Source organism: Balaenoptera borealis (assembly GCF_965194805.1).
Source record: "Balaenoptera borealis genome assembly, chromosome: 9".
NCBI lineage: Eukaryota > Metazoa > Chordata > Mammalia > Artiodactyla > Balaenopteridae > Balaenoptera > Balaenoptera borealis.
This window is the reverse complement of record NC_138873.1, coordinates 25,115,524-25,140,691: the sequence shown is the minus strand read 5'-3', so window position 1 is coordinate 25,140,691 and position 25,168 is coordinate 25,115,524. Positions and strand designations below refer to the sequence as shown.

The window sequence follows — 25,168 nt, the reverse complement described above, 5'->3', positions numbered from 1 at the left end:
AGGACAAAGGTTAAGTAACCCACCACGGTCAAAGGAAATGGGGAAGCGGAGGATTCCAGGGCATGTTCTTCCCTACTGCACTATGTTACCACTACAGCTCCTTTACTGGGAGGACTGGAAGCCCATGACTTTCCCTAAGTACACAGAATAGAGTGGAGCTCTAAAGTGTCTGCACTCAGTGAGTAGAGTTAAGAGTGAACAGGGTTAAGCAGTTGTGATGTAATTTCTTGTACATATTTCTCTATCACTGGCCAGTTGTCAGTAAAACACAGGCCTGGGAAATATTACTTGTTTTTTTTGTTTGTTTGTTTACAAATTTATTTATTTATTTTTGGCTGTGTTGGGTCTTTGTTGCTGCGCGCAGGCTTTTCTCTAGTTGCGGTGAGCGGGGGCTAGCTACTCTTCGTTGCGGTGCGCAGGCTCCTCATTGCGGTGGCTTCTCTTGTTGTGGAGCATGGGCTCCAGGTGCGCGGGCTTCAGCAGTTGTGGCACGCCAGCTCAGTAGTTGTGGCTCGCAGGCTCTAGAGCACCGGCTCAGTAGTTGTGGCACATGGTCTTAGTTGCTCCGCAGCATGTGGGATCTTCCCGGACCAGGTCTTGAAGCCGTGTCCCCTGCACTGGCAGGCTGATTCTTAACCACTGCGCCACCAGGGAAGTCCCTCTATTACTTGTGATAAAGAGAAACCCATTTATCCCACTCTTAGGATAATGTTCTAACCTGTGCTATGGGCTATTGCAGGTTATTACAGGGTGAGGATGACAATGATGATGATTGTGATAGTAGTTAACACTGATGGTGTATATACAATGTGTCAAGCACTGTTCCAAGCTCAGTAACATATTAACTAACATAATCATCCTAACAACCTTATGAGGTAGGTACTTCTTTCAGAACAGAAAACTGATATGCTGGTGAGCTTGCTCAAGGACACACAGCAAACAACAGAACTTGGATTGAAACCCATGCACTTAACCACTATATTATTTCATAGCGATCATATTTTCCCAGTGGTAAATTCATATAATAAGCTGTGCTATACCAGAGTTCTACTATGTTACATCATAAAACAAGAGTTTTTAGTTTTGGCAACTAGGTCACAGAATCAAGTTTTGATAATTGTTTGCTATGTGAATATAGGTAAGTTACATAATATATTTCGTTTCCTCCTAAATAAAAGGCAAATGTTAGATTCTACCTCTAAGATCCCTTCTAGTGAAAATATTATTTCTCTGAATGAAAATTTTATATCAAGTCTGTAACCACAATACAAACTACCCTCTGAAAACATCTAATTTTCAAAAATCTATTTCTGCCAAAGTATCAGACATAGATTATTAGTTACGTGCCCCCTTTTAAAAATGATACATATTTAAATACATATTTAAATATGAATTGTTATAATGAGCAAAAAATATAAGGAATTAAATTCACTGTGTTGGGGATTTAAGTAGGAATAATTAAGTCACTTGTTAAACTTTGTCCTGTAGATCTGCCTCCAAAGGAACGATATCTGGCGTGAAATTCAAGCATCGGTACTTTTGCTTTGTAAATGAGTGTTTTATCATATTTTTGTATTAAATATTTGATAACGAAAAGCTTTCTGTACTCTAGTTTTTTATTATGCCTTAAGGTCAATTTTCCCCTTTATAGGAAGAGAACCAGTGTAATTACTCAAGAAAAATAGGAAAATGACTTGGCTTACCACATTTGTTTTATAACCAACATTTAGGAACATAATGCACAGAATAAAAAACAAACACTACTTGTTCTGAAACCAGGTGTATCTTACAAAATAGATAAAAATTGAAGAACAAAAATAGTACTAAATATAACCATTCAACTAATATGAACCCATGGTATTGCCTTTAAAAAATGCTGATAAAGTATACATATCAATATCAAATGTTCCATGGCATTTTACTCAATTAGAAAATGCTATAACATACAGAAGTCCATGACGATTCAACGTCAGACCCCCTCAGTCCTTTGGGGCTTATCAGTCTTCCTTTGAGTTTTTTTAACTGCATGATGTAATAATTGGGTGGTGGCTCAGAGTAGTTTTGCTGAAGACCTCCTTATTCTCCCTTGCTGGTTTACAATGATGCTAGTACCAAGATGCTTTACACTCAGTAAATCTTAATGAACATATCAAATATCACAAAACACCTTCCACCCCCAACTCAGGATGGTAAGAACAAAGGAAAAACAGCCTCAGGATCTTACAAAAAGCTACATCCTTTCTAAGGAAATAATAATAGTAATAACTAATAGCTATATAGCACTACTCCAAATATCAGGCACCATAGTATTCTACTTATTTTACAAATTCATTTAGTCCCCAAAACAATCCTATACAGGCGCTAAATTATTCTCAATATGCAGATGAAAAAACTAATGCCCAGAGAAACTAAGGCCCAGGGCAGTGAAATACTTGCTTGAGGGTCAAAAATACTAAGAATTCAACTGCATCTTTAAAATTCTATTTAAGACTTTTAGTTGACCAAATGAGGAAATAAACAACAAATTATCAAAATTGATGATGAAAAAGCTACTATTTATTGAGTGGTATACCAGTACTTATTTAAGACAATCCTCAAACAATTTAAGAAGTAGGCATTGTTACATTCATTTTATAAATCAAAATAGTGAGGCAAAGAGAAAGTCCTTGCCCAAGGTCACAGACTAGAAATCAGCAGGGCCAAGATATGAACCCAACTCTGAGAAACTCCAAAGCCTGGCTTTTTCCATTATGCGTTTCCCAAACTTCAGATTCTTGCATACCACCATCACAAGCTCTGCCATGTCTACAGGCCACTTGTGCTATTATGTTCTTAATATTTCTTCTTTAAATCAAGACACTTTAAAAACTTAATAAGTTTATTTTAGAAGGAAAATGTATCACTATATAAATGGAAATTAAGTATCACCTGAGATAAATAGAAAATAACAAAAAGAGTAATACATTCAATGAAAACAAAACTGTCATTTAATTTCAGCCAAAATACCACTGTCTGCAAAAAAAACCTGTTCTTTATTAAGAGAGTTATCTGTGTTAGAAAGGTGTTAAAAACTTACAAGTAACAAACCGAAATCGGATTTGAAAAACAATTCAAAAGGAATAGCTTTCTCACTACGTGCTTTCGCATTTGTTGGGTACATAGCCCACACTTTGGGAAACAAATCGTAAGGCTGCTCTACTGCCTCCCTTTAATTCAGTATGCAGCCATGTCTGCAGTCTTTCTTGCACTCATAACATTTTAGGGAATGCTCTAACAAGAAAAGTAGGCAGATTGTTATAATTAGTAGCACTACAGAAATGCCTCACCCTCAGCAAAATGCTCTCCTCTTAAGTATGCACAATGTTCAAAGTACACAGTAGGCCCTAGGAGGCATGTAAAGTTCTAACACACATTCCCTATTCTTAAGAAACTTCTAACCTAGCTGAAAACATAACATACAAATGACAAAGATAAGCTATCATATAAGGCTGTAATCTTATACACTGAAATGGTTGGTGTTTTGAACACAAGTTTTGCCATCTGATGGAGCTGGATCTGAATCCCAGCTTATGTCAAGCATGTAGCCTCTGGAGCCCCAAGTTTCTCAGTTACAAAATGGAAATAATATATATTCTCTAAGTTTAAAATTAAACATACGTCAAATAGCTCAATGCCTGACCCATAGCAGGTGCTATGTAATTAATACTTGTTTCTGTAAGAATTAGAGAGAAGTTACTATGGGTTGGAAATATTTGTTAGGTAAAAAAAAAAAAAAGCCTAACCTAGATGTTAAAGAATGGACAGGTTTTTGGGTAAGTCAAGACGGGCATTCGAATTGGGGAGGTGCCAACAGGTCAAAATAGGGATTGTAGTGTGGTTAGGTAGTAAACTGGACCAAACTAGATGGAGAGGGTTCTAAATGCCAGACTAATCTTTACTGAGCATTTCTGAAGAGTATCATACAAGTTTTTAGAAATTCGCTTTTTTGTTCTTTAGCAATTACAGAAAAGCTAGTTAAGATTTAGGAGGCTACTGCAGTAGTGTAGCAATAACATAGAGCTCAGAAAATAATTAATGCAAAGGACAGAAAAGGATGATTGGCTGAGATTTTTCAGAGAAAGAAAATCTGAAGGACTTTGTAGGCTGAATGTAAGAAAAGGGGTCAAAGCTGACTCTACACAAGGGAAAGACACAGTAGGAAGACAGGATGCTTAAAGATATATAATAACATAATAATTTAGCATCACAGAGAACAAAAAGAAGAGATAATATCCACCAAGAATTAATTCAGTATCAATTACAAGGGAGGTGATAAAACAGAATGAAACCTAAGAAAATATTCCTGGACTTGGCGGCTAGGATAAAGGTGAACTTTAAGAATATCTTTTTTTTTCTTTTTTTTTTTAAGAGGTAGGGTGGGAGGAACAGAAAAAAGTTAGGTTACTAGTACAGACAGTAGAGAAGAAATCTGGGTCATTTGTTACTTGGCAGTAAAAGAAAAATAGGAAGGCAGATAGATGGGTGTACAGTCAAATAAATAACACAGGAAACAAAAAGGAACACTATGTAAAAAATAACCATTATACAATACAATTAGTAACTTTGACAATTCTGTTTTTGCCCTTTGTTAGGTGTAAGTGAGAAACACAAGTTTGGATTCATTCCAGAAACAAGTCTTAGGGGTAATCTACAGAAATGTGATTAGGGAAGTAAAAGATTTCTATCTCTACGAGTTTTAAATTGTGGGTAGTAATAGAAAACCTAACTATAAATTCCTTTCCTCTGGTTTTTAAATCCTTAGCTTCCTGAAGGCAGACACAGAATACAGTAGGCTCTTAGATTTCAAAGGTTTAACCTCAGTAATTTCTACTATTCCTGTGAGATTTACATTGATCGTGACAAGTAGTGTAATCTGTAATTCTGACATGGCACAAATCTCAATGGCCTGTGCTAGGGAACGTGCAATCGCCGCGTGGTACCATGTGAGTGTACCCAGCACCCTCCCTCTAAATGGATTTGTGGTCTTCTCCTTTCAGCCAGGTACACTGGAACTGGGCAGAAGCTGTGCTTTATTACATTTTATAAAGAAAATATAAGCAACAGTGCCAAGATATCCAGATTCCACCATGATTTATTTTAGTTGCCAATAAATTCCTATTTTGTTTCTTTTAAACTTCTTACATTCTGCTATTAAAAAAAAAAAGAAGAATAGGGAAAAAAGCATTCTGAAAGGGAGGGAGAGGGAACTGGCAATGTTGGCCAGCAAAGCTGCAAAGTCAAAACTCAGAGAATTCTGTGCTATCTGTTCCTGTTCTTGCTGCCTCTTTCTCTTCTCATGCCCAGAATACTGACTGGGGTGGGGAGAGAGTACCCATAGCACTAGCAGTGGAACGTCCAAGGCCGCAAGCTTCACCACCCCCACTTCCTACTTTCCTGGGTGAGGACCCCAGAAGTGCCTTAATTCGTCACCCCAACCACATCCATGTATGCACGGCAATAGCAGAGCTAAGCAACTGGCTTCCCTAAATAGTTAGCTCTGTTTTATAAACATCTACTATGTGCTTTTGCTGCTCTAGATAATCATGCGGTCATGAAAGAAAAGAAACCTGAATGTTATTTATAGTTTACTTATAATATTTACTTATAATATTGTTGGGATGTAAATATCCTGGAAAAGCAGTTAAGCAATGACATAAATGAACAAAAAGCAGTAACAGTGCAAAACACATACAGAAGGATAGGCAGGAGGCAAATGAGAGTCAGAGAGAAGGTAAGGTTGAAATCTCAAATGAGATTTCCAAACATATAAAAACTAAGGCACGTTTTTAATAAAAGGGGGCAGATGGAAGCACGGAAGCTGGGGGAGGGTACTGCAGATGAAGAAAGTAACATGATGAGGAAAAAAAACCTAACAAGTAACTGTGTGAGAAACAGAAAACAGATCTGCTAGAACACAAAGTCCACGTTAGAAGAATAATCAGAAACAAGATTGTGAGATGTGGGAGTGAGTTGGTAGATAACTTTTAAGGCTGGGTAAGGCTGGATAAGCATGACTACTCAGATTTGATATGTTCTCCCTATTGCCATGCATTTTACGAGAATGCTATGCTTTCCTCCAAAAGAGTCAACTAAATTAAATGAGAAACTACTGACCTGTTTCCTTATTTAGATTACTTACCTACCACTATTTGCTCATTGTCACGTTCAAGCATTAGAAATTATACCTCTGAAAGGCAGAGAATCTCATGTGAGTTTATTACTAAAGTAAACTATGGTATCTTTAAAAATAAAAAATTAAAAGAACAGCCTTGAGGTACAATAGCTTAAAGAAAAGTTATTAATATGCATGTTCACCATATCTGACTAAAGCCACCTGAAAAACTTCAAAAGTATTAATATTAACTAGCTTATTCACAGTCTAACTGAAAGATCTATATAATCAGGTCTCAGAGGCTCCATATTGTTCAAAAAGGCTCATTCCCTGTCGTTTGGAATTTTTTAAGTGGTATGACAAAATGAAGAGGTTAGGCTAGGACCCATCAAGGCACTGATGAGGAGTGAAGCCCTGCAGCACCAATTAACCAGTCCAATAAGATCTGGGTGCCTATCATAAGCAGAGTGATCTGAGGAAAACAAGGATAAGCTAACGCTTGCCTTCAAATCGCCTGTCACCTATCAAGGATAACATACACACACGAACAGGAAGCTAGAAGTACAAGTTGTATATACAAGTACAAACATATACAACAGTATGGGAAGATTACAGAAAGGGGGTTATCTGGTAGGGAGGATTAGGGGAAAGTTCAAAGAAGCAGGATGTCAAACCATTGGGTTGGCCAAAAAGTTCATTTGGGGTTTTCCGTATTCTACCTAATTCCATGAAAACAGTACAGCACTGTCTTTTATGAACATCAAGATTTTCCTTGATGATTCAGATTTTTTTAGGTAAATATTACATCTGGGATAAAATTTTTGAAGGGCTATAAAAAATGAGTTAGTTTGCAAATATCTCAAATATCTCAAAATAGAGAACTCATCAAGAGAAGGATTTGCTCTGGATCCTAAGGAAAAATACTGAATAAATAAAACCTCAGTAACAGCGTAGAGAATGTAAAAGAAAAACCCAGTATGAATTAGTCAAAAGTCTAAATTAGAACACATTTTCAAAGAGTAATGTACCAACTTGTCAGGAAGCAATCCGACTTCCACTCATGGCTCCATGAAACCCAATATTGAGTTTGGTAGCACGTGACAGATGACTCTTTCCATAACTCTCCTTCCTTTCCTTGTTTCCCTGCTTTCCCTCCAATGCCTCAGGCAGCTACTACCTCAGGCTTCCTTTTGCTCTCTCCTTTCTTTCACTCCACAAATTCATCCTGGCTGATCTTATTTATACCTATGGCATAAACTGCCACTCCTATGCTAAGGAGATCCAAACCAGGTTACCAAGAACCCTCTCCTAAGTTTCAGTCCTCTGGAGAAGCAGGTCCTCATAAAGTCAAACAAATTAATGTTACCTAGGTTTCCTAGAGGAGACACTGACTAAGTCGGCCTTAGCGGATAAAAGTATTCTGTTTAGCCATCTTTTAGAATGTTATTTGTGTTTTAGAGTGTTATTTGTATTTTATATAAAAACAGTTTAAAATTTTATCCTTTTATTTCAATAAAATTATTAATTTACTTAGCAAACTACCGAAAATAAACAATGGCATCTAAGTAAATGTAGCAGAAGGACCTATTTTTAAGTTTTATTTACAAAACTATCCCAAGACACGCTGCTGAGAGACATGGATAAACAGGACTTGTTATAATAACTCTTAGAACCTAACAGGACTCACAGCAGTACAGGGACTCCACAAGCTGGTGTGGGGACCTCAGCGTGATCTGTAAATGTCAAGTAACTCTAAAGAAGAAATTGGGGAATTTAGAATATTGAGAGATATAGTAGACGGTAAAGATATGACCATGGAAGTGTGATAGTAAGTATTTAATCATATGATATTTAGGAAGTAGAGCAAAGTGGTTAAGAAAAGGACTACTTAAATCTAAGCTCTACCACTTTCGAGCTGTGTGACCTTGTAATAAGTTACTTGTCCTTTCTTTATCTTCATTTTAAAAGCAGGGATAGTAAACTGTACCCACTTCACAAATTAATATTTGTAAAGGGGTGCAAACAGTACCTGACATACAGTAAGCAGTACACCGGCATTTATTATTACTATTATTATTTGAATTGGGTGCAATATATATTCAAGCTAGTGATAAGCAAACATATTTGGGGGGGAAAAAAAGGATAAATCCATGCTCACTCATTCAACACTCAACAAATATTAACTACCAACAATGTGCCAGAGATACAGTTGTGAACCAGACAGGAACAGTGACCCCCTGCTAGGTTCCTGGAGCTTAGGAGAAAGATTTAAGTTTTCCAGAAGAGCAGGAACCATGTCTCTTCCATTCACCTCTGCATACTCCATGCCCCTGGTGCATACCCTGATGCGTAACAGGTGTTTAATAGTATTTGTTGAATTAATGAATGATGTAATTGTTAAGACATTAAATAGAAAAAAGTACTCTGAATATATGGAAAGCAGAATTCAACAGAACCATCCCTGAAGAAATGGTACAGCAATGCTCCAGGATAACTCACCCTCAAGGAATTTTTCCACACATCTACTAATTGTTGAGGATCATGAGAGCATCCAATTTCTTATTAATGAAATGGGGATAACAATATCTGGCAGGCTTATATTATAAAGATTAAAAGAGATCTTGTGTTAAATGAGAAGCACAAAGCTGCAACGAGACGCTGATGGGAAAGGGTAGGCTAGACTGTTCTAGCTCTGAGGCTCATTCCTCAGCTAAATGCAATTTCTTTGCCTTGGAGGTTGCTTGCAAACAGCTAAGACCTCTTACTTTAAATGTGCAAATGCCTTTTGTGTTTAACAACCAAGGTTCAACTCTTTGGAGGCTGGACTAAGTTCAGGTGAAGAGATGTTACACTTCCTCATCCACCTTGCCTTCCTAACAGTCTCAAGATAGTTTCAGAAAATTTCTGAAGTCATAAGTGAGAATACCTAAATCTCTACACAAAAGTGCAATTTACCATCTGCTCTGAAAGGACATTTCAAATACACTAAGTTAAGTTTGCATCCCTCATTTCTATTGAATGGCCTCATTCAGGAACCACCACCAAGTCTGCACAAGCTTCTAAAGCCACCCAGCTGCTGCTCTCAAGCTTTCAAAAATGCCCACTAAACCTTGCTGCCCAGATGGACTGAACATGACATGGATGTGCTCACTCAGCACATCGCCTTCAACTAAACTAGGCCCCCCCTCCTCACTTCTTTATTTCCATTAATGGTTATCATCATTCTGCAAGCCATGTAGGCTCAAAACCTCAGAATTATCCTTTATTTTAGGATTTTGGTGGTAAACTTCACTTCAGGAGTAAAAATCCTCTAATTACACGGTGAAAGGGAGAAACACAAGGCCATTATTGATAGGATCAAAGGATTGAGGGCAGTGTAGTAAGTTCAATGCAACAAAAACAACAAAACGTATAAAGCTAGGTTTGAAGAACAATGGGGAGATTTTTACTACCGTTAAAGCCAAGATCCTACAAATTATGAATTTTCCTTAATAGAGCAGAGCTTGAGTGAACGAAACTTCTCTGATCACCCTCTAAGAGCCAGGCACTACACTAGGTTTACATGTTACTTCACTGTGGTATTACGAAACTTCTGGATTTGGTATCATCCTCAGTCTACAGATGAGGAAATGGGAGTCTTCAAAAGGGGTTAATTAAGTTACTTGCTCAGAGCAAGAAAGTTAATAAGCACTGAGTTGGAGATTCAAATCTAGAACTGCCACATTCCTAAGTCTATGCAATTCTGACCACACTCAATACTTGCTGACGCAGAAAATTACAAGGGTGTTGTAAGTAAAAACTTTTCTATGAAATATAATTAAGTGCTTTAGAAAAAATATGAATTCTTCTAAATCAACTATTAATAACATACAATACCAATAAACACTGTAGTTTAAGCAGTCAAACCTCTGATCCTTCTAGTCACAAATGAGACAAGAAAAATCAAAAATACTCTTGAATAGTTTCCAGACAATAAATTCTTTTCGTAAGGACATAGATATATTCCTATTTCCACGTACAACATTTTACATAATCCACAGACAAGAAGCAATAATCACTCTTAGATCAGCACTCTTAGCTATTTTTTATCCAAAGGAGCACATTAATATAGGGACTTCTCTGGTGGCGCAGTGGATAAGAATCGCCTGCCAGTGCAGGAGACATGGGTTCAATCCCTGGTCTGCTTAGATCCTGCGTGCCGCGGAGCAACTAAGCCCGTGCGCCACAACTACTGAGCCTGCGCTCTAGAGCCCGCGCGCCACAACTACTGAAGCCCGCGCACCTAGAGCCCGTGCTCCACAATAAGAGAAGCCACCGCAAGGAGAAGCCCGCGCACCGCAACGAAGAGTAGCCCCCGCTCGCAACTAGAGAGAGCCCACACACAGCAACAAAGACCCAACGCAGCCAAAAATAAATAAAAAATTAAATCTTAAAAAAAAAAAAAAAAAAAAAAATATATATATATATATATAAAATGTGGCCCAAGATCTATCTACTTATGCAAACTCAAATTGGATACAGCAATTTAGAGATACTACAAAGACAACAAATCAGTGCCTCTAAGTTAACAGAAGCTTTTTTTTTTTTAACAGAAAGAATCATGATAGTGACAGTAATTATTTCAATAAAAGAAAGCAACCAGAGGTAGTCTTGTAGACTGAAACCACTATTTCGTTAAAATTATTATTATTGGGCACAATTATTTCAAACTCAGATTTCTGAAGTATTATATTTCTATAATTTTCCATACAATTAAGATATCTGAGTTAAATGTATATAAAGTCAGCATACTATTCAAAGTCAATAGATGGAAACTGATTTCCATTATTCCAAATCACAATTTTTTCAACCCCTTCTTAATCTATTAAATAATGTACTTATTTATACGCAGTTGTAATGAATCTTCACATGGCAATCTCTTCCATACATAATATCTATTGATATATCACCTTTCATATGATATACAAAACACAAATGCATAACCAAATGCCAGATTACATTTACACTGAGGTTTTGTAATTAAAATTACATAGACAGCACAGAGTCCTTTATTCTCTACCACACTCACCCTGCGCATTCTCCAAGATGCCTATTTCATGCATTCCCCTCACCCTCCAAATTATTAAAGTTTTAATTTACAGCTTTGAGGTATAATTTATACATCACAAAATCCAACCATAAGTGTACAATTCATTGAGCTTTAAGACAATTTATAGAGTTGTGCATCATCACTACAATCCAATCTTAGAACTTTTCCATCACATCACCCCCAAAATTTTCCTCCAGAGTGTTTCCACTCCTGCCCTGGCCTCAGGTATCCACTGTTCTGCTTTCTGTATAGATTTGCCTTTTCTAGACATTTCATATAAATGCAACCACACAATACGTACTCTTTTCTGTTTGGCTTCTGTCACTTATCAGGTTTTTGATATTCGTCTTTGTTGTAGCATTTACCAGTGATTTGTTCCTCTTTATTTAGAAGAGTATTCCACTGTATGGATATACCATATTTTGTTTATCACCATTTGAGGGACATTTGGATTGCTTTCCAATTTTTGACTATTGTGAATAATACTGCTAAAATGGACATTTACAATTCTTTGTGTGCACACATCTTCGTTTCTGTTGGATAGATTCCTAAGAGTGGAAATGCTGGTTTGTATGGTAAGAAAAAGCCAAACTTTTCCAAAATGGCTGTACCATTTACCTTTCCAAGAGCAGTGTATAGGATTCCAGTTTCTCCACAATACCAGTAATAGGTAATGTCAGTCTTAAATTATAGCCGTTTAAGTGGGTGTGTTACAATATATCATTGCAGTTTAATTTGCATTTCCTTAATGACTAATGATGTTGAACATCATTTCATATGCTTATTGGCCATTTATAATATCTTCTTTAGTGAAATACCTATTAAAGTCTTTTGCCCATTTTTTAATTGGGTTTTTTCTGCATAATTGAGTTGTTAAGATTTCTTTATATATTCTAGATTAAAGACCTTTACCAAGTTTGTAATATTCAAATATTGTCTGAGTCTGTGGCTTGTCTTTTTATTTTCTTAAGTATCTTCTGAAGTGTAAAAAGTTTTAAAACTCCATTAAAGAAGTCCAATTTATCAGTTTTTTCTTTAATGATCCATGCATTTGGTGCCGTATCTAAGAACTCTGCCTAACACAGGGTCACAAAGATTTTCTCCTATGCAATATTTAGAATTTTTATAGCTTTAGGTTTTACAATTACAAATTTACAAAGTCTATGATTTATTTTGAGATAATTTCATGTACGGTGTGAAGTATATAAAACAGTATGTCTAAATCCATTTTTTTTAAAAATTTGTTTATTTATTTATTTATGGCTGCGTTGGGTCTCCATTTCTGTGCGAGGGCTTTCTCCAGTTGTGGCAAGCGGGGGCCACTCTTCATCGCGGTGCACGGGCCTCTCACTATCGCGGCCTCTCCTGTTGCGGAGCACAGGCTCCAGATACGCAGGCTCAGTAGTTGTGGCTCACGGGCCTAGTTGCTCCGCGGCATGTGGGATCTTCCCAGACCAGGGCTTGAACCCATGTCCCCTGCATTGGCAGGCAGACTCTCAACTACTGCGCCACCAGGGAAGCCCCATTTTTTTAAACATAAAAATATCCAATTGTCCCAGCACCATTTGTTGAAAAGACTATCCTTTCCCCATTGAACTGTTCTGGCATTTTTTCAAAAACCAAGTGATCATAAATATAAGGGTTAATTTCTGGACTTTCAATTCTGTTCCACTGACCTATAATGCTTATCCTTATGCCAATCACACTGTCTTGATCACTGTAGATAAGTTTTAATATTAGACAGGGTAACTCCTATTTTGTTTTCAAAAATGCTTTGGCTATTCTAGGTCCTCTGCATTTCCTTATAAATTTCAGGATCAGCTTGACAATTTCTACAAGAGTCTACTGGAATTTTGACAGGTATTTTACTGAATCTATAGATCAATTTGGGGAACTGACATCTTAACATTCTATCTTCCAATCTATGAATACAGACTATCTCTCCATTTATTTAAATCTTTATTTAGGGGAATTCCCTGGCGGTCCAGTGGTTGGGACCCCATGCCATCACTGCCGAGGGCCTAGGTTCAATCCCTGGTCAGGGAACTAGGATACCACAGGCTGCGCGGTGCAGCCAAAAAAAAAAAAAAAAACCTATTTAATTTCTCTCAGTAATGTTTTGTAATATAAACACCTTGGTGCTCTTTTTTTGTTAAGTTTATTCCTAAGTATTTTATTCTTTTTGATGCTACTGTGACTAGATTTTTTTTTCCCTTTCTCTCCTCCTTTTGAAATTGTGGAAGTTATCCGTTTCCTATCAAAGAACTGCTGCCCTGTGCGATCAGGATCCTAGACCATTCTTGCTTTCTCAAGGACTTCTCTCTTCATCTTCCTTCCTTCCCTTATTAATCCTAACAACTAAAACCATGCCGCAATATTTCTCATATAGTCAAAAAAACAAAGACTTCCTTTACATCCTCATACTTCCGCTTTGGCCCCGTGTCTGTTTCCTTTAACTTCTTTAAACCCAATTTCTAGTTCCTGGGCCACTGTGTATCCCTCAAGTCACTCACATCTGGCTTCCACCTCTACCAGTCTATGACACTGGCTCATTATGGTCACTGATGACCTTTGGGTTGCCAAATCCAACAGTCGTATTTCTGCCCATATCTTCTCAACCTCTCCGCCAAACTCAATAGTTAAGTATCCCTTTCTTGAAATACTTGCATTACTTGGCACCCATGACATGATCCAATATATATTCCCAGTTTCCCTACAACCGCTCGGGCTGTCCTTTTTAGCTTCCTTCCTAGAGGGCTTCCAGTTTACCCAACTTAGAAATGTGCAGTGTTCCTCAGGTTTCTATTTCTAACCAATCCTTCTTTCCTCTCTATAGTCTCTTCTTCAGTGATTTCACCTATTTGCATGGCTTTGAATATCACTAACACACTGATAAGCTTCAAACTGACATCTCCAAGCCAAATATCTCTGAGTTCCTCAAGAGTTGATGATCCTCTCTGATAGAGGCCTTCTTAACAATGTCACAGGCTTCTGAGAACTTACGATTGAGAAAAGAAAACTCCCAAATTCACCATTACCTTCCACCCAAATAAAACAAAAAACCCTGAAAAACCCATTCGTCTCCCAGGCATCCAATAATGGTGACTTCCAGCAACATCCCTGAATGTTTCCCCCAGTTATATTCCATATCCAATCCATTATCACGTCCTCCTATTTCTACCAGCTACAAATATCTCAGATATGTCCACTCCTCTCCACCCTACTGCGACCTCACTAATCTAAGCCATCATGGTCTCCTACCTGAACTACTGCATATCTAGTGGCCAATCTGTTTCTGCTTGCCCCAGTGTTCTCTTCTCTACACAGCACGGTAACCTTCAACAAATATACTTTGGATGCTGCCACTCCCCTGAATATAAACTTTCAGTCTCTTATAATCCAAACTCTTTATCCCTGTGTACAAGGCCCTGCAGCATGTGGTCCCTGCCATTCTCCCCTCTTGCCCATAATGCTCCAGCTTTTCATCTCCTCAACACACAGAGCTCTTCACATGCTGTCCAGGCCCTTTGAGTGCTCATTCCTTCCGTGTGAAACATCTCATTCTCACTCCCTTACCCGGTCCCCGTCTCCTCAGAGAGGCCTTCCCTTATACCTAAGTAGGTCTGCATAGCCTCCCATGACTCCCCATTAATACAGTTCTTTTCCTTTTTAACATTACCACAAGTTATAATCCATGAAGGCAGGGAAGATTTCTGAGTTTTCAGCACCGCATACACACCCTGAGCATAAATAGTAGCCATGAAGAAATATTTCCTGAAAATATACAAAACTGACTTAAGAAAGACCTATGTTCAGCTTTCCCAGGTCTGCCTGCTCTTCCTTAAAACTGTCTTAATGCGAGGTCCATGGGATGAGCTTGACTAGGTTGGGGGAAGGCTGGCAATCTCAAATTGTATGCAAATTTTTGTGTAACTATGTTTTCTAAGCAGTTGTCCAGCATGTGCAACAGGAATCTCTCTCTCTTTTTTTTTTAACATATTTATTGGAGTATAATTGCTTTACAGTGGTTAGTTTCTGCTGTATAACAAAGTGAATCAGCTATACATATATCCCCATATCTCCTCCCTCTTGCGTCTCCCTCCCATCCTCCTTATCCCACCCCTCTAGATGGACACAAAGCATGGAACTGATCTCCCTTTGCTATGTGGCTGCTTCCCACTAGCTATCTATTTTACATTTGGTAGTGTATATATGTCCATGCCACTCTCTCACTTCGTCCCACCTTACTCTTCCCCCTCCTCGTGTCCTCAAGTCCATTCTCTACGTCTGTGTCTTTACTCCTGTCCTGTCCCTAGGTTCTTCATAACCATTTTTTTTTCTTAGATTCCATATATATGTGTTAGCATAGGTATTTGTTTTTCTCTTTCTGACTTACTTCACTCTGTATGACAGACTCTAGGTCCATCCGCCTCACTACAAATAACTCAATTTTGTTTCTTTTTATGGCTGAGTAATATTCCATTGTATATATGTGCCATATCTTCTTTATCCATTCATCTGTCAATGGACACTCAGGTGTGCAACAGGAATCTCAAAGGAATCCACAACCAAAAAAGAGGTTAGATGGAAATACACAATCTAATAAATTCTGTCTTCATCACTTAACAAAAGAGACTCAAATTCCACTAGAGTCAGTTCTTAAAACAAAATGAAGAGATGTGGTTTTAAGACTTTTAAGTCCTATAATTTATCAAACTGCAATAAAATTTGGTATATGGTATGAACTTAAAAAAAGATTTCTGAAGCGAAGTTATTATTACAACCTGATTTTTATGTCATGCCTATATATGCAACCCATCAACCATAAATTCCTTACATAGAGGCAGAAGAAAACGACAAATCAAGATGCATCTGTCACAGGAAAGGCTACAGAAAATGCAACATATATCAGGGAAAACATCAGAAATGCCAAGTCTTATCACCCATTTCAAATTCCCACTGGCCAGACACCTTGAAGGACTAAGTACCACGGACCTTAAAACACTTTCATCAGTTCCCTCTTATATATATATACTCACTTCAGCATTCTAGGCAAGATTCTCCTCTTCAAATCTACCGAAGTGTGTAAAAGAAATCAATTCCAGTTTCAAAATAGCATATCAACTAATTTCAAGTCTGTGTGGCTACTTTCTTAAGGATGTGGCTGGACAGAGTGGCCATCCCTACACTGTAACCTCTACTTTGAAAACCCCAATTCAATCATTTCCATGGTGAGAACTAAAATCCAGGCATTAAGTGATTTGTTCAAGGTCAGGGCTGGAACTTGCCTTCCATGTTTAGTTCTCCTTACATCAACTTCTCACACTCTTTTAGAGCTCTGTCAAAATGCCTAGCTTGAATTCTCAAGATACTAAGACTCTAACTCTGGCCTACTGGCTAAAAAAAAGAAGACTAAAAGTACATTATGATATAGGAAAGAAAAAAATTTTAAGTAAATATGACACTACAGAGAGCCATTAAGTGTGACTTCTTTCACAAACAGTATGTTTTTCAACTGTGTATAGTAAAGTGTCTGTTCAAGGTAAGATTATTTTTATAGTTTGTTATAATGTTTTTAGTGATTACAAACAAAATCACTACTCCAGAACAACAAACCTGACATTTATTTCATTAAGTATTAAGTTCGTAACTTTCAATGCATAAATGAGGCTCTGCTTCTCTATTTTAATCCTATCTCTAATGAGTAGATCACATAATTGAACAAATTTCAAAAGAGACAAAATGGTTTATGTTTCATTGTCATCACTTTTCCTCCATTAAACTAATGTGTTATTCAAATATTCTACCAAGATATTGCTCAACACAAATGAACTGAAAGATTTTCTCAGCCTCATTATAGGATACATTGCTTATAATCTTCAATAAAAGAACAGTTAGTACTAGAACCTTTTATCAAGCTATTATTCATTCAAAGTCTGTATGAAGTTTTAAAACTTTTCCCAAAGATGAAATTTTAAATAAAAGCTAGAAAAGCATACTGATTAGTGTGGTAACTAGCATATCTTCCCTAATGTTTAAAAAACAAAATAATTCTGAAGAAGATTATTTTTAAGCCACTGAATATCTTCTTGCTCAGCAGACAGCAAAATTCCTCATGATTAAATCCTATGAGCCAGATTTTTCTCCCCCTCGTCCTGTTCTTCTCTGGTGCGGAGCATAATTCTATAAAGCTTCAGCTCACTCGCTTTAGCTATTAACACACTGTCTCCCCAAAATAAACTCTTAAACTCAGAACAGGTTTTACTCTGGTATTCCAAAACAAGTGTAATGAACGTTTCTCAAGATGTTTGACAGTTGTAGCAATGTAAAACTCAGGATACCAACTACAAGAATCTTTCTATTTCTCTTAAGTGGCTGTGTTTCCAGACATCATCATACATAAAATTATTTATTTTGCAAAGGAGGAAATCCACATATAACTCAAAATCAAATAATTTTAAGTCTCTACTCTTCATAAGAACTATGGGCAAACCAATCACATGAACAGTGAAAAGTAGGAAAGAGCTGAGAGGTGGCAAGAAATAATGGTAAAGGAGAGGTACTCTATTCACTAACTAGTTATTTTTGTTTGTTTGTTTTGTTTTGTTTTGAATTTCTGAATTTTATTTTATTTACTTTTTTATACAGTAGGTTCTTATTAATCATCAATTTTATACACATCAGTGTATACAACTAACTAGTTATTTAACTTCTCTGCCTATCAAGTTCCTAGTTAATAAACAAGAATAATACTCACTTCCCAGGGTTCTTACAAGGATCAAATGAGTTCCTGCATGAAAATGATCTGCCCAGTAAAAGAATATAACAGGCACTCAATAAATGCCAGCTCCTTCCTCCTTCAGTTCTGGGCCCTCTGTTCTTTGTCCTCTATACTCATTCCCCCAGATGACTCAGCCTTCTCATGACTTTGATTAAAAAATGCTGAAAACTACCACATCAATCAAAGCCCTGATGTGTAAATGCATGCCTACAGTGTGAGAAGCCGTCTGGCCTCTACCTCCAAGACACTCAGGTGAGAAAGAGGAGAGACCCCAAACACGTGAATTTCACTGTAATAACCAGCACTCAGGGTGGACAAATCACACATTTCCAACTATCCCCTGGAGATTTGCATTGCCGTCTCAAAATGCCTGAAATCAAACTCATTATCATCTTTTTAAAAATCAGGCCCTCTTCCTGCCCCTTTTCTAATTGTGAGTGGTGTCCAACAGAGAGTTAACACTTGCCCTACTCTTCTCTCATCAAAATATCACCAGGCAACCCAAGCCCATCAGGTCTACCTTCATAATCTCTACTTTATCTTCAGCCTCATTTTCTGTCCCACTGTAACCACCAGAGTCCAGGTCAGGTTTTCTGAATCTCGGCACTGCTGACGTTTTGGGACAGGTGATTCTTTGCTGTAGGGGCTGTTCTGTGCATTGCAGGCTGTTTTAGTAGCGCTCCTGCCTCTACCTCTAGATGCCAGTAGAACTGCTCCCTCTCCCTGAGTTATGACAACCAAAAATGTCTCCAAATGCCTCCTGGGGGGGCAAAATCACCCTCCCCGTAGTCTCCCCCACTCCCACATTTGAGTCCCATAGCCCGGTATGTGCGTGAGAATCAGTTCCCAAATTCGTCTCCAGTTTCTTTCCTCTACTTCCAGATGCTCTGGTCTTCTAAATGCCTCCTAAAGCACTGCTTTTACGAGTCAGTTCTCTTAAATCTACAACTCCCTGCCACCTTCACAATTAGTTCAAAGCTCTTCACCCAGCCTTGATAATCTGGTCTCAATGAAACATTATCCCACAAAGCACCTCACATTGCGGCTACCCAGCAGCCCTTCAATAACACAGACCTGTTCCTCCAGCCCCTCCTTTCTGTTCTACTGCTGTCACCCTGGTTGGGGTGCCCAGTACCCAGCATCCATTCCAGACCACTGCTCGAGCCTCCTTCCCCACCCTCTACTCTCTCCTTCACTCAAAGCCAAAAACTATCATTGAGTCTCCATTGCCTAATGAAATATGAAATCTGCCTGGTCTTTAGAATCTTTCCTACCGTGGTCTCTTTCTGACTCTACGTTCCAGTATCCCCAAAACATACTCTAGCTTCAGTAAAACCTGTCTATCTGCTAGTCCTTGCAAAGGCTCCTTCCCACACTTTCCACCTTTGGTCGTGTTTTTTTTCTCTGCCTGGAAGTCCTCTTCATCCCTCCACACTAATTTAAGGTCCACCTGAATTAAGTCAAGAGGCCTTTCCTGGTCATACCCTCCTTTATCCTCTCTTAGGGCATTCACATTGCTTTATGTTACACATGTGTATTCCTGTAGTTTACAAGGTCCTTGAGAACTTCTTACTCCTGTTCTGATGCCCTGCAATGCCTAGCCCAGTGTTAAGTAAAAACTAAACATTACACGTGAGTTGCCCCAAATGTTTCCCACTTAGGAAGCAAGAGAGGGCTGCTTTTTCAGACAATGCTGAACTTCCATAAGGGAACTGTCCATATTCCTCTTTTGTTCCACATTTTATGTGTTAGGCCAATTTTTAAGTAAACTGCCTGCAAAATACCCAGAAAGCTATAAGAATTCTGCTTCTGCTTCAGGGAGTTCCTAGTTTCCAGCGTGTAACTGAATCCTGACTATTTACGCTATTTAAGTTCTCTCTTTATACAAAAAGGCAAATTTATTTTTGAGTGTTAATAAAATTGAGCACAACATGAAAATAACTTGGATTGGATTAAACATATTTTAAGCAAAGGTTAATTAATGCTAATTTGCATCCTGAATAACATAAAGTCTTAAAGTCTTCATGCACTCTTTTTTTTTTTTTTTTACAACATGCACTCTTAAAAATATGAAAGTCAGTTTATTTCAGCTCCCCCCACCCCAGACATAATAAGCCAAATAGAACATGGGAGGTTTCCCCTTAATTTTAGTTTTTTAATGACTTGAAAGTATTTCTACAAAAAGAGAAAAATCATTAGTGAGCATGTTCTGACCAGACCTACTCCTGTAAGTCTAACTCCAAAGCCACGTGGGGAGCGTCGAGTACCCGCACAGCCGCGGACCCCGTTTTGTACGCCCCTGAGCTAAGAATGATTTTTACATTTTTTAAAGGTCTGTAAGAATGAAAACAAAGAATATACATAAAGACACGGTATGTGGCCAGCAGAGCGTAAAATACTTACTTTGTTTTCAGCAGAATAAATATGAGACTCCTAGCTGTTAGTATGTAAGACACAGAACTTTTCCTCCCAAAATTTTTAAAAAGCAACGTAAAACAAACAAGATTATGTGAAAAGACAGAACTCATTCAATTTAGTCATAGCTAGTGCACAGGTAACTTCTAAAACAGAGGCCTTGGGGACATTTTTATATTTCCCAGAATTTTTGTTAGAAGCACACTTACGCTTGAAGAGCTGAGAGCGCTTGGCCCAAAGCCACACTAGGGGTTAACAGAGTGCGGTCAAGGACCCAGCTGTGAAAAGTCCTTATTCAGGGCTCTCCGCAGTGCACTACATCATACCTATCTATGCACGCAGCTCTAAGTTCTGGAGATCTGGATAACTGGCTTGGATCATCATAAAGATGAAGCTTAAAACCTGTTCCTGATATGCTGTTTAGACAGACTCTCACTAGCAGCTATGAATTATTAAACACAGAGTAACATCAACGCTCACAACATACATTAGAGAAGAACTTCCAGGAAGCCTTCTATTTTAAAAGCAGACGTGATGAAGAAAGCTTAAAACTTACTCTGCTTCTCCTCTAGGGCTACAGATTGAGGCAAATATGCACCTTTGACTTCCAGTTGCTCAATACTTATCTCCCAGCCCAATCCACAAATTCCACCAAGTGCTATCGAATGCCAATCGAAAAATTATCCAGTTTACATCACCCACGCATCCTATAGTTAAAGTTCTTTTCATAGCTACTTGCAAACTACGAGCTTAAAGTTCAAATTTTTTAATCTCCCTAAGAATTGAGCTTCCTTAAAATGTAAAAAAGTAGATAACCAGGATCTAGGATTCAAAGACATGGTTAACAATCCAAGATCTTTCATCTGAAGTTGCTCTTCCAGTGTTGAAAAACACAGATTCTGAGGGGCAGCCGAGAGATACAGGACTTACGCTCTCCAGAGATAATACACAGACCCCTCCCACCCCACCCCCATCGTATCTCTGCATGACTTTTGTCCTCGAAAAGCGACCCCCTTCCCCTCGCGAGTCCGGGCCTTCCGGGCACCTGCGGCCCCGGCCCGCAGCGGAGAAACCCGGGGAAACCTGCCCACCGCCGGCCCTTCTGGAAACGGCGCCCACTCCCACCTCGAGGAGGCTGGCGGCTGGAGGCCCGAGCCGCCGGGAAGCGACCCCTCGGCGGCCGGCCGACCCCCCCTGACGCGGCGGATGGGGACGGCGGCGGCGTTACCTGGTGGACCACGTCGCTGGGCAGCTGTGCGGCCCGGAACAGCTCCAGCACCCGCCCGTGGGCCGCCACCTTCTTGGTGCTCTCGCTGTCGCAGTAGGAGAAGAGATCCGAGTAGTATTTCTGCTCCGCATCGCTCAGCGTTAAACCTTCCATCTTCGCCTCCGCTCACAGCCACCCCGCCCCGCATGCAACACCCGGGGCCCGGCCTCGCGACCCCGGGACGGCGGGGACTGCGCGCCGCCCGGCCGCCTCCTCCTCGCCCCCCGAAGCGGCGGGGAGCCCCGGCCTCGCGCGCGCGCCGGGGGCGTCCGAGCCACAGGGCCCGGAGGTCGCGGGGAGGGGGCCCGGCTGGGCTCGGCGCGCCGCCGCCTAAGAGGCTCCGCCTCGGCGGCCGCGGGGAGGGCGCGGGGAAGGAGGCGGGGGCCGCGGCGGCGCGAGGCCCGGGCGGACTCCGCCACCGCCCCCGCCGCGGGTTCGAGTCTCCCCGGCTCCCCGCCGCTTCCCCCCAGACTTCCCGCCTCGCCTGCCCCCTTCCGTCCACGCCCCCGGAGAGGCAGCAGTTCCCGGAAAAGTTGTGGGGCTCCTAGCCTAAAGTTTCGGGGGCTCTGGGCTGACCGCTGCGGCCGCTCCGCCTCCCTCCGCCGCCATTTACTGCGCCCCGGCCCGGCCCCCGACGCGACCGCACCAACACTGACAGCGGCTGCCGCGCTCCAGACCCGGATGTGAGGCCAGGAGGAGAGAGCGCGAGAGGGAGAGAGAAACACCCACCGGGCTGGCTCGGCCGCTCCCTGGAGAGAGGGCTGCAGCGCCCCCTGGTGGCCGGGGTCCCGCGGCGGAGGGCCGAGCCGCCCTTGGCGCCCTGCGGGAAGAGCTGGGACCCCCAGGAGCGGAGACAAGGAGGGAACAGCACGCCGCCCATTCAGACCAGGAGAACTTAGAAACCGGCTGTACTTTGGTTTGTTTCAAAGCTTCTGGCACTACATGGTTAATAAACATTGCGTGAAAGGGGAACATTGTTCAGGTTATTATTGTATCCGTCGTACCGTTTTGAGGTCAGACGTTACTGAGGATTAATTCAATATTTCTTTGTGCTCTGAAGGGCTATGAACATTCAACCCATCTGAGAACTCTCATCAGACTCCGACCACTGAGACGTAACTCCCACTCTTGCTCCAAGCCGTGTTTACTTGAGAAACAAAATTGTTGAATAGGGGGAAAAGCTGGCAAAGTTTTTCTCTTTGTACAAGGTGGTTCTGATCACTAGGAACTTAGTGCTGTAAATATAGAGCATTAGCTCTATAAAGCTGTTTAGGCTCTGGACAGACCACAGGGGCTCACTGCTGCGACCCCCAATTTCCTCCTTTATGAAAATCATGTGGTTGCACTATTCTGCACCTATCTGAGAAGTGATTCGCAAGATATCCCAAATAGAATATCTTAACAAGAGTTTATCTTTAGCAAATAGGAAATATTTCAAAAACAGCAGCTAGGGCAGAATTAGACAGATTTTTCAGTTTTGGTTTTTATTTTGTCTGCTACAGGTTACTACCCAGAGTGCTGATCTCACAAATGACCCATAAAAGGAAAGTAATATTAGAGGTTCAAAATCCTTTACCTGGAATTCCAAAATTCAAAGAGCACTGAAAATCCAAACGGTTTTTTTGTAACACTTTGTCAGCAAAACCTGCCCTGTTTCATTTGGAGACAAAATCTCAACTCAACTCACATGAGACTATTTATAGTCTTTATGTATGCTGTTTAATGTCAATATTTATTCATTTTACTCCAGGCTTTAATGGGATATTAATATACACACAGTTATAGGCATTGCATTACTTTTCTTTTTTTAAAAAAGAAGAGGGTTTGTGGAGCTGTATTTGAATAGTAGCACTTTGTACACTTACATATATAACATGCCATTAATCTCAAGTTTCTCTATCTCTAAAACTTTAAATTTGCCACAGCAATACCTCACATGTCCCTACAGGACACCTATCAGAGGAGATCAGAGACCCACAGATGGCCTGTCTTCCAAAGGTGTAAAAGGGAGGGGCACATGAGGTAGGCACTGGCTTAACAATCGTCTTCAGCATGTTTTTCTCCACCACCTTTCCTAGGCCTTGAAGCTCTTTCCTGCCCTAGGGCCTTTGCTCCTGCCACCTGAAATACTCTTCCCACAAACCTTTGCATGGCTTGTTCTCTCACACCTCAGGTCCCTGTACACATATCACGTACTGAGAGAGAGACCTTCTCTCAACACCTGACCTAAAATAGCCCCACTACCACGCTCTATCCCCTTATCTGAATTATTTTTCTTTATAACACTTTTCACTACCTGGCATTAACATGTATATTTGTTTACATTTTTAACACTGAGATACAATTGACATACAATCTTTTATGGGGGGGGTGCAGTCCTGAACATCAGTGCTTATAAGAAGCACTGTATCTGCTTAAAGTCCCTCCAAACATACACACACTTTAAAAACCAGAAAGTCTTGCACGAAGTGGGGACATTCTCCACCCCCCAGCCAGGTACTGGGTTGCCTTGGTGCTGGAGGGCTTGACAGTTTCACAAATGAAAGGGATTTTTCTCTATATCCGTTACTTAAATTTATACTTTCAGGTACAAAGGGGAAAAAAAAGATTTAACAGGCCCTTTGAGACCAATTCTAATTTCTTTCCTATATGTTTCTAGATATATCAGTTTTAAAAAGTGACATTATGAGAAAGCTATTTTAAAACAGCTGGGCTATATTATATAGCTACAAATTTAAAGATACTGGTCTTCGGGTAAGATCAAATAGTTGGTTACTGCTAGCAAATATCAACTGTTTTAAACTGGAAACCTCTAATGAAGTTTTTAAAATAAATTAAATGCAGTAAAATTCGTCGTTTCTGGTATACAGTTCTGTGAGTTTTGACAAATGCATAATGGTCATGTAACCACCACCAAAGTCATGATGCAGAAACATTCTGTGACTCTCCCCTAAAATTCCTCTGGGCTTCCCCTTTGTACTACTCTGCCCTCTACCCTCAGCCCCTGGCAACCACCGATTTATTTTCTGTTTCTGTACTTTTGCCTTTTCCAGGATGTCATGTAAATAGAATTACACGGTAATCAGCATTTTGAATCTGAATTTTTTTCACATAGCATAATGCATTCAAGATTCCTCCATGATCTTCCTTGTATAGTGGTTCATTTTTTTATTGTTAAATGGTATTCTATTGTATGGATGATTATAGTTTGTTCATCCATTCACTAGTTGAAGGATATTTGGGTTGCTTCTAAATTTTGGGTGACTATTAATAAAGACACTATAAATATGTGTGTACAGGTTTTTCTGCACACTTAAGCCTTCATTTTTTTTCCCTTGGGTAAATATCTAGGAGAGGGATTGTTGGGTCATATGGTAACTAAATGTTCAACTTTAAAAGAAACTACCAAACTGATTTCCAAAATGGCTGTACCATTTTGCATTCCCACCACCAATGTATAGAATT

General features: G+C 39.7%; 1 protein-coding gene across 15 annotated transcripts in view; it reads right to left on the bottom strand.

Moving 5' to 3' along the window:
• REPS1 (RALBP1 associated Eps domain containing 1) overlaps positions 1 to 22,405 on the bottom strand; it is a 79,815-nt gene extending 57,410 nt beyond the window's left edge. For 4 of the 15 annotated variants that reach the window (XM_082405674.1, XM_082405675.1, XM_082405666.1 and 1 more), the window contains exon 1: positions 21,665 to 22,399. In XM_082405674.1, coding sequence (XP_082261800.1) covers positions 21,665 to 21,817 — 153 coding nt within the window. In that variant the 5' untranslated portion in view covers positions 21,818 to 22,399. Of the gene's footprint in view, positions 1 to 21,664 lie in introns of all 15 variants that reach the window. The other 11 variants (XM_082405670.1, XM_082405669.1, XM_082405662.1 and 8 more) reach the window with 7 other exon arrangements.
• Between the last annotated feature and the right edge of the window lie 2,763 nt (positions 22,406 to 25,168).